At 34.5% G+C, this 10,393-nt stretch overlaps 1 protein-coding gene across 3 annotated transcripts in view; it reads left to right on the top strand.

Moving 5' to 3' along the window:
* Positions 1 to 73: 73 nt before the first annotated feature.
* Kras (KRAS proto-oncogene, GTPase) overlaps positions 74 to 10,393 on the top strand; it is a 37,536-nt gene continuing 27,216 nt past the window's right edge. Inside the window, exons 1-2 of one of the 3 annotated variants that reach the window (XM_015498244.2) lie at positions 74 to 361; positions 3,542 to 3,663. In XM_015498244.2, coding sequence (XP_015353730.1) covers positions 3,553 to 3,663 — 111 coding nt within the window. In that variant the 5' untranslated portion in view covers positions 74 to 361; positions 3,542 to 3,552. The remainder of the gene's footprint in view (positions 362 to 3,541; positions 3,664 to 10,393) is intronic. The other 2 variants (XM_015498242.2, XM_015498243.2) reach the window with 2 other exon arrangements.

Below are 10,393 nucleotides of genomic sequence, written 5' to 3'. Positions count from 1 at the left end.
CGCGGGTAGTGAGGAATGGGCGGTGCGGGGCTGAGGAGGGTGAGGCTAGAGGCAGCCGCCGCTCGTGCTGCTTCCTGGACGGGGAACCCCTTCCTTCCTCCTCCCCGAGAGCCGCAGCTGGAGGCTGCGGGGTAGAAACTCGCGGTCGGGAGGGCTGCCCCTTGGGGCAGTCGGGTGCGGTGGAGGTTACCCGCTGCGCTCCAGCCTCCCCTCCCCCTCGTCGTCGTTCCCTCTCCCCCTAGCCGCTCCCGCACCTCTTCCTCCCTGCCCAGCGCTGGGCTGCCTCGGTACCGCCTTCTCTGCTGCATCTAGCATCTCTCCGACTGGGTATAAACTTCTCCCTTGAGCGCAGACTGGACGGGTAATGTTCCTTTTCAACGTAGGGGGATGTGTGGGGTCGTTGAGGAGGTCTGTTTGGGAAGAGCACAGTAAAGTGCTTAGAGAACACTGTTTGAGGTTATTGTGTTTGGAAAAAAATGCATCTGCCGCCGAGTTCCTGACTGCTCCCCTCCCCCACGTATGGGCTGTGACATTGCTGTGGCCACAAAGGAGGAGGTGGAGGTAGAGATGGTGGTGGAAGAACAGGTGGCCAACACCCTATGTGTAAAGCCTGTGACCCACAGTGAAAAGGAAAAAGTTAATCCCAGAAGGTCTATTTTGCTTTTCTCAAGTTAAAACGCATGAAGAAAAAAACCCCAAACAGCAGAAACAGCTTTTTCCTTGATAGCTGAGTTGCACACAGCAATAGCTAAAAGAATACTTGAAGTTTAATTTGCCTTTTCTTGTCCTTTCCTTCCATCCCTTCTACATTACCTTCATTCTTGCAAATTTGCTTCCTATCCCAAGAGTTACAGTACTTTTAAATAGTGTTCACACGATTTTTAAAACTTAAAAGAGGAATTAATTGTAGCATTTGGCCAGCTAACTATCTGAAAGAAATCCTGGAAGGTCAATGCATGTTACAGCTGAATTCCTAAGCCACCATTGTTACATTTTGATAACCATCAAAGCAAGGGGTTAAACTCATTATAATGATTTTCTGATTATTATAATGTGACATGTTATATTTGTAATGGAAAAACATTTAAAAAGAAATTTTAAAAGGAAAAAGTATGTTCATAATGTTTATCTCAGAATTAACCGTATGATTAGTGTCACTCTTAGTGACTAAGATCCAAAATGCTGACTCCTACACGTGATAGATTGTAGACATCAAATAAACAATGCCACAAGCCATCCATAGCTTCTTGGTTGTAAGAGATGATAGGTTGATGGTAGTTTAGTTTTATAACAAAAGTTTTTTTTTTTTTTTTTAAACAAAATTGTTGGGTTCCAGTCCCAGTTACACCCCTAGCTATTTTTCTAAACTTGGGGTAAGGAGACCCTTTCTGGTCTAGGATCTTTCTTCAGTAAGACTACTTTGAAACCCAGCTCCTTCTAGTGGATTTAAATATTACTTGATTTTAAAAACCTGATTCAAGCCCCCATCCCCCAACTACATAAACAAGTAGACTAGAAGGCTTGTGTCACTTTGCTTACATGGGCATATACAGCTAATTTCTAATTCAGTATCTATCCTCAGCATATCCTAAACTAGCAAACTTTTGATCTTAACCTCTTTACATTCTTTAAAATTGAGGTTCTCAAAAATATTTGATTTGTTTAGTGTTTACCAATATTTACCATATTAATAAACAATTGTAAAAATTAAAAACAATTAAAAAATTGTTTTAATTTATTTAGAAGTATAAATAATAAGCCCATTACTTGGTAGCATGAATAAAATTTTTATGAAAAGTAAATTTTCCAAAGCAAAACTAAAATTAGTGAGAAGAGTGGCATTGTTTCACACTTTAGCAAATCTGTTTAATTATGTGCCTTAATGGGAGACATCTGTATTTTCATATCTGCATCTGCATTCAATCTATTGTGATCACACAGCCTGGAAAACTCTACCAGACACTTGTGAAAGAATGATAGTGAAAAGCAGTTTTGATTTCTAGGACCCTCTCCCCCGAAGTTGTAAGAAACCCAGAGGTTCCTGTTGTAGGCTGTCCAAACAGTTTTGGGAGGTGAAGTTGGCAGGGAACTAGAGGCCACATTTTGATTTGATTCTCCTCATTTCTCCCATTTGCCATGGCCAACATTTGGAATGAAACGTGGGGCAAACACAGTAAGATGCATTTGTACTAGCTGTCATCGTGGTTGCAGAAAATCAGCATGTAAGGATAGGTGGGGCAGAGTAGAAAAAGGAACTGTACTCTAAGTCTGTGATAGAATAGTTTTGAGCCTGTGGTGCTCTTTCTGAGGGGGATTAGGAGTAAGGTGAGGAGGTTAGTGCCTTGAAAAAACATTTCTTTTTCCATGATGCCTATTTGGATAATTCTTTGTATTTCTTAAATATCATGCTGCATCATTTAGTGTTTATCTAAAACATACACAATTCATTGATCTGGAACTACTTATTTTATAATAATTCTACATTTACTGCCATTCTTTCTTCATTTCACTTCTTATTTATAATACTATGTTATATTAGGTAAAGAGGATTAAAATTTGTTTTATTCAAAAAGTTTAAACTATGTGACTAAAAAAATCTTCATCTTGTGATTGTTAACTCTACAAATTGTCAAGTTTATGGAACCTGTTGAGGGAGAATGTACCAAAAGCAGAGTAAAAGTCAGGTTGATACTGAGAAATATTCCCTTACATCTTAATAGGTTTTTTTTCTTGCTGAAAGCAGTGTTTAATCTCTGAATTTTATTCAGTCATATTTTTCATTCAAAAGTGCTATTTTTCAGCACTAACATTGAGGATTTTATATTATGATTGATGATCAGATCACGTGCACTGAATAGTTAATCCAAAATTCTCCTGGTTTTTACATTTGTTCTTCCCTGCAGATATTTTAAAGATTAAAATGTCATCAAATATTGCTTCAGTGTCCAAATTTTTATTTCCTTATGACACAGTCTAACTTTGACACTAGACTCCATGTAATTTTGGTACTTATCCAGAAGAACTATTTTGATGAAGCTATTAAAAAGTTTTCTATAGCTGTTGCCTCCAACAAAGACAGTCTTGGCTCATCTACTTCTAACTTAGAGGCCAGTCAACTAGGAATAAGTGGGGACAGCTGTCAGCAAGTTTGTGTGGGTGTGTCAGTGGGATATAGAGCACCATGTGAGATACTTGTGCTTAGGAAAGTTGGGATGTGTTCCTTTGAAAACCATTAGTTGCTACAGAATAGCAGTCTAGTTGTTTAGACAGAATATCCTTCTGAATATAAAATAAAAAAAAAACTGGCCATGTATTCTGTGTGCATTTTTCTTAAGTGTTGATGAAGTAGTTTGTGACTGAAGTATAGTTCCTTAGAATGCATATCTGTAGTCAACTTAAGTTTTCATCATTGAATTTCCGAATAGTTTCTGTGTAAAGGTGAGTTTGTATTAAAAGGTATTGATAGAGTATTTGATAGAGTATTAACCTCCATGCATCTTCACATTCTAATTTAGTCAATTTTCATTATTTTTATTATAAGGCCTGCTGAAAATGACTGAATATAAACTTGTGGTAGTTGGAGCTGGTGGCGTAGGCAAGAGTGCCTTGACGATACAGCTAATTCAGAATCACTTTGTGGATGAATATGATCCTACAATAGAGGTAAACCTTGTTTTAATATTATACAAATTACTTGTGTAGGACCAAGTTTGATACCAAAAGAAGTTTCTCTGATCATTTTTGTAAGTCGTTATTACAGGGTAATTATAGTGAAATTTATTACCTGAAACATCCTTGGATTTCCTGTGTCCTTGGGTTATATATAACCTGCTTCTCTTGGGAGTCTATGGTGGAGAATATTAAGGTCCAAGATATTCACTCTGACAGCTAATGTACATGTTGATTGGAATTGTGTTTGAGAGTTTCGAGAGAAGGTAAAGATGTGAATTTACATTCTATGTGTACCTACCTTAAAGTCATTTTTTAAATATAACTTTTATTTTTATAGGTGTCTTCTTGTTTCAAAGTTATGTAGAAGTTAGATTGAATTTTACTTGTAAAATGTGATTATTTGACAGTTGATACTCTTTAACTTAATTAGTGCTACCTGGTGCTTTTTAAAAAACTCATTCTTTGCCTGAGGTGGTATTATATAAAGGTACCACTACCAATCCTTACCTTTATTTTGCAGTACTTTTTAAATTTACTCAAGGAAATGTTAGACTGTTTTAAAATACAGTTCATTTATCAAACGTTTTAGGATTATTTTCAGAGATTTTTAGTTTTTTTGAAAATTTACCAACAGCAAAATGAAAGAATAAAGACTTGGTGGGAAAATACCCCGAGAAATCAGGTATTATTTCCCACTGCCTTCTGGCAACACTAGAGTTAAATTATCCTAAGCAGATAAGGATTTATTTAATCCCAGAGACATGTAGGAGGGGATATTCCATGATTGTCTTTGTTAACTCATTTCAGAAGATAACTGTTAGCATATTTTGGATATAATCTTAATCTAAAGTTTCATGTTAAATGTAACAGGAAGGTGGGAATAAAAACATCACCTTGTCTTTTAAATAGCCTACTATCACTAGATTATTTCTTAGGCATCTTTACCCTAGGTTAAACAATCCTAATCTCAATTTTTATTCTTGTTCTAATTAAAAAAAAAAAAAATTGGTTCTGAAGTATTTTCTAGGTCTTTTTCCAAGTTCCAGATTGTAGATCAAGAACAGGTCAAAATGCCTTAATAAAGTCTGTGCTATGTAATGTCTTGAAGAAACACTGCACTGAGATGGATTCTAAGGGCATTGATGGTCTTGGGAGAATGTTTATTCAGTTTAGAACTTTCAAGATTAATTAGATAATTAATGAAATGTTCATAATGAAATGCCAAATATTTTTGGTAGTTCAAAAAAAGGAGAAATTATTCTTATTTGCAAAAATTTGTTTTTAAACAGAAGCAACTTTTATTTGGCTTTTATGTTTAAGAATTTCCATTAGTAAAGGGTAACAGTCTAATTGAAGTGGACCTCCTATGTAATAGTCTCTAAGTATTTTGACAAGTCAGTTCAATGCTACTATAGTTTTGGGGTTTTTTTGAAGAAGAAGATCTCCGTTTACTAATTTCAATCTGTTCCAAATCCAAGGTCAATTGGCATATCTGCCATTTAAGATACCATTTAAATCAGAAGTAAAAGGAAGTTTTAAGAGAGTGAAGGTTAAGCATGGAAGTTTTCCAGGATACTAAAGATGATTTTAGTAGAGCTGCTTTCCATTATCCCTGAAAATCTGAGAATGTAAGACATCATAAATGCATGAATGAGATAAAATAGGCTAAGAAATTTTTTGTTAAAATGCACTTGGGCATAGTGGCACATACCTGTAATGCCAGCAATTTGGGAGGCTGAGGCAGATCTCAAGTTCAAAGCCAGCCTCAGCAAATTAGTGAGGTGTAAAGCAACTTACTGAGACCCTGTCTCAAAATAAAATATAAAGAGGCTGGGGATATAACTCAGTGGTTAAGCACCTCTGGATTCAATTCCTAATAACCACCCTCCCACCCCCCCCAAAAAAATTAAAATGCAATATTAATCTTAAAGAAAATAGAGCTAACCGTTAATGTGTTGTGCGTAAGATAGAAACAGTTTATAAATTTAACTCTAATTATGATTTCTGCCAGGCCAGAACACTTGATTCTGGGAAGCATTGATTACCTGTGAACTTTGAAACTGACATTCCCTCACCTAGCTGAGCCACCTGGGGAAAGGTATCTGAGATGATCACTTTCTCTCCCAGGTAATAGTGAGTTTCAGAGGAAATAATACACTAAGTTCTTGGTGTAGTTAGTACAACTATAAGAAAGACAAGAAAACAGTAATTTAATGGAGAGTTGATTGAATAAAAATGCTGTTCCATGTTATTGTAAAAAGTTAAAAAGGAGAATAGAAGATTTCACTGCTGCAATTAGGTTTTGATTAGTAAATAATGTGGTTATAGAGAAAATTAGAAAGGACCTACACTTTGCCCATTTGGAGTTCACTCAAATTTTTCTACATTAAAAAAAAAAGAAGCTGGGCACAATGGTGCACATCTGTAACCAGCAGTTTGGGAGGCTGAGGCAGGAGGATCATGAGTTCAAAGCCAGCCTCAGCAAAAGCGAGGTGCTAAGCAACTCAGTGAGACCCCGTGTTTAAATAAAATACAAAATAGGAATGGGGATGTGGCTCAGTGGTTGAGTGCCCCTGAGTTCAATCCCAAAACAAAAAAAAAAGGGGGGGGGGGGGGGGGGAAATTTTTTAAAAATTTAAATTACTACCATTTTTTTTTTTTTTTTAGTGATTTAGAATTTGCAAAGAACTTCTCTAGAAGGTGGGTAAGGAGGGTAATCAATGTTTATATCATTGTATGAGATAAAAATAGTCTGAGATATTCTTAATTGCCTAGAAGACCCAGTTCATAATTGGTAGGATTTGAATTTGGATTTTCTGAAAACAAATGAAATTTCCACTATACCTTATATCACTCTGTGAACGTGAAAAATAGTCTTTCAAACAAAGAAAATATTTAATAATGTAGCCCAATTCAGATTTATTAATATATCAAAATTCGATCTTAGCCTACTAATACTAACTTAATGACTGAGATATAATATAGAATTAGGCATGACACATGGAGTGTATTTATATTTGAGGGTATGTGCATATAATCATCTTCTAGTCTGAAAGATTTTTTTTAATAGTTTTTTTAGTTGTAGATGGACACAGTATCTTTTTTATTTATTTATTTATTTTTGTGTGATGCTGAGGATGGAACCCAGTGCCTCACATGTGCTAGGCAGGTGCTCTACCATTAAGCTATACCACCAACCCTATCCTGAAAGATTTTATTTTTATTTTTTATTATGTCTACCAACAAGTGTCAGAAAATAACAAAATACCTTGTTAGTGGGGCAAGATTATTGAAAACTTTAAGAAGTCTCCTAACACAACATGTGTCTAGAAATACATGTTTTTATAGTTTAGAAATCATTTGTTGTCAAAACATGTTCCCTGAAATGTTTTTTCCCTTGGTAAACTTTGGTGGAAGAAAATAAAATCTTTTAAAACTATAGGAAGTTATCAACACAAAGATCAGTTGATCAGTTAGCAAATGTATATTGAGTTTCTATTGTATATATTGTGCTAGTAAAACTAAATATAGCAAGTACTTTTTCTCAGGCTGTAATTCTTTGATATTCTGTTTACTTCTGTTAATTTAGTCCAAGTATTATGCCCTTTGATGAAACAGTTTCCTATTCAGTAAGAAAATGTGGATTCATAACTTGATCAATTTGTTCCATCTTTAGTGCTTTAGCTGTGGGGTGTTTATTTACCAAGGTTTATCAATTTTTCTATTTATTTGGCTTTTTAATGTTTACTAAGAATTCATTTTTTTGTAGAATACATATTTATACTGCAAAAATATTAAGCCAATATAGAAAAGTGGTATAATAAAAACCTTATATAAAAGTGTAAGCTGTTATTTTTCTGATTTTATACATATGTATGTCATCATGTGGAAGACATTTTTGGTTATCACAACTTGGGAAGGTAGGGCTGCTGCTGGTACTGATAGGATAAAGGCCAAGGGTGCTGTTAAATTTGCTGTAGTACACAATATAGCCTCTACAACAAAGAATTACCTGACTTCATATATTAATAGTTCTGAGGTTGAAACTCCAGTATGTGCTAAATATAGGCATCTCTTTAATTGTCAAATTCATGCCCCTAAGGTAAACTGTATGTTATTTTTCAAGCGTAATGTAGATTTAAATTTTATCTTTTGTAAACTATACATTAGGTTGGTTATTCTACCATTATATTAAAACATTGTGTTTTTAAATTAAAATATTGACAGCAATTCTAAGTGTATTTCTTTTCAAGGCTGTGGCCAGCTTTCCCCCCCCTTTTGTGAGTGCCCTCTACTGGTAACTTATTCACGTTTATAATAAATAACAATGAAACCCTGAATGTGAATGCATATATTTTTATTTTAACTTTTGATTGTAGTTGTGTTTATATCAATTTGTAAACATATCAATTTTATTTAAAAGTCCTATTTTATATAATTGATTTTTTAAGTTTAAAATATCAGTTTAATAAAGGTTACCATGTGGATTCGTTAGCCTAACTAATTAAATAAATAGGTGAGTATATTTAAGAAAGGAGAATATAGGGTCATTCTCTTGGTAACACTAAGTGAGCCTACTTTGTCAGGAGGCACCAAAAGCTGCAGTGTGCTCTCTAAATTTCTTTGCATGCACTCTGGAGCTACTCTACTGTTTAAAGCCTTGAAGAGCCTGATCAGCTGGGCCCTCATTTGTAATCCCAGTGGCTTGGGAGGCTGAGGCAGGAGGATCATGAGTTCAAAGCCAGCCCCAGCAAAAGCAAGGTGCTAAGCAACTCAGTGACACCCTGTCTCTAAAAAAGGAAGGGTCTGTTTTAATACAGCAAACTATGAAGGTTCAGTTGTGTAGATTTTTAAGTCTTATAGATTAGTTGTGGAGCAGCTGATTTTTAGGCACCACATTTAGGTCAAATTAAGTATTTAGAGTATTTATCAAATTTAAAAATGCACTGGACATGTATTATTCTGTGTTAGGTTTTTATGTATTCAGAGCTTTGAAATCATACAAATGGAAGTTTGTAATGGAAATAAATGAAAGAAAAAGATGTTTTATTGGTTTGGCATCTCTTAAAATTCTGGTTTTAACAATGCAGCTAATTTCTTAATTCAGAAAATGTTATTCAGTGTCCATTTTGTACTGTGCAGACTTCCAGAGGATTGGATACACATTGAGAAATGGACCATATCCCTGTCCTCATGAAGCTTACTAGTCTTAGCAGTATTTTAAGTTGGTGATCCAAGGTTCTGTACTTTAGGAAAGCATGCAGTTTCTTGTGTCTTTTATCCTTAGTTTCTCACAGTGTGTAGGATTATGGAACAGTTATATTATTGTGATCTTAATATAATAAAATTAATAGTATTAGTAGTAAAAATGAGAATATTTGAGTAGACTAAGAAGGGACATATAGCAAGTACCTTAGATAATTTTTTCAACACTCTATTTTGAAATTTTTCAAATGAATAGAAAAGAGGCAAAAAATTTAAAAAGTGACAATGAATAACTATTGCCCTTAAACTAGATTCCCTAGTAAATGTTTTGCCCTGTTTTCTCTAGATTTAGATATTCATATATGTGTATAGATATGTATCTCTATATGTGTATGTACCTATATAGAGAGATACACATACACACACGTACATGACAACATATTCTATATTCTTGCTGAGCTATTTGAGAATGTTACACATGTTGAACTTCTACCTTCTAAGACAGATCTGTATCCTGCCTACTGTCTGTGTCAGTAAAGTTTTATTGGAGCATAACCACACTTGTGTGTTTGTATCTGGTCAAAGGCTATTTTTGCATTACAGCAACAGAATTGAGTAGTTATGACAAGAGACCAAAGCTCTAAAGTATTTACACTCTGGCCCTCTACAGAAAAAGTTTTCCAATCCTATCATAACAAGAATATTTTCTTGTACAACCACAACACAATAATGAAATTGAGGAAATTCAACATTGATAAAATATTTTACTTAATAGTTCATATCCATATTTTGTTAGTTATTCTAAGAAGGTCCTTTTAGCATTTGTTTTCTGACTCAGGATGAAAAGTTTGATATCATGCCTTGATGTCTTTCACTCTAGAACAGCTTCTTAGCTCTTTTTCGTCTTTTATGACGGTGGCATTTTCAAGGAGTTTCACGCCAGATGTTTTATAGAATGTTCTCTTAAATTTGTTCAGATTCAACAGTTTGGCAGGGATGCTAAGTGAGGAATGTTATGTCCTCCTCATTACATCACATCAGGAGATAACATGATGCTGGTTTGTCCCATTATTAATGATAACATTGATATGTGTGTGTGTGTGTGTGTGTGTGTGTGTGTGTGTGTACATATATAAAATTTATTTTTGGTTAAGGTGATATTTGTCAGATTTCTCTCTGTAAAGATTTGATTCTTTTATAACTAATAAAGACTCTGAGAGGAGATACTTTGAGACTGTAAGTAACCTGTTCTATAGTATATTTGCACTCAGTTGGATTTAGTATTCACTGATAATTCTTGCCTGAATTAATTGCTACTGTAGTGGTTGCAAAATGGTAATTTTATAACTGTCATTACTTCTACATTAATTAATTGGCACCTGTCATAAATAAGGGATCTCTCTTTTTTTTCCTTATTTCTTTGTTAGGTTAGTTTTATTTCTATCAACAGAAACTCTTGGATTTTTAAAAATTTAGTCTGTGGAAGTCTGTTACTGTAATTACTGATTTCAATATT

The sequence above is a fragment of the Marmota marmota genome, unplaced genomic scaffold, assembly GCF_001458135.2.
Source record: "Marmota marmota marmota unplaced genomic scaffold, marMar, whole genome shotgun sequence".
Taxonomy (NCBI): domain Eukaryota; kingdom Metazoa; phylum Chordata; class Mammalia; order Rodentia; family Sciuridae; genus Marmota; species Marmota marmota.
This window is presented reverse-complemented; position numbering and strand designations above follow the sequence as displayed.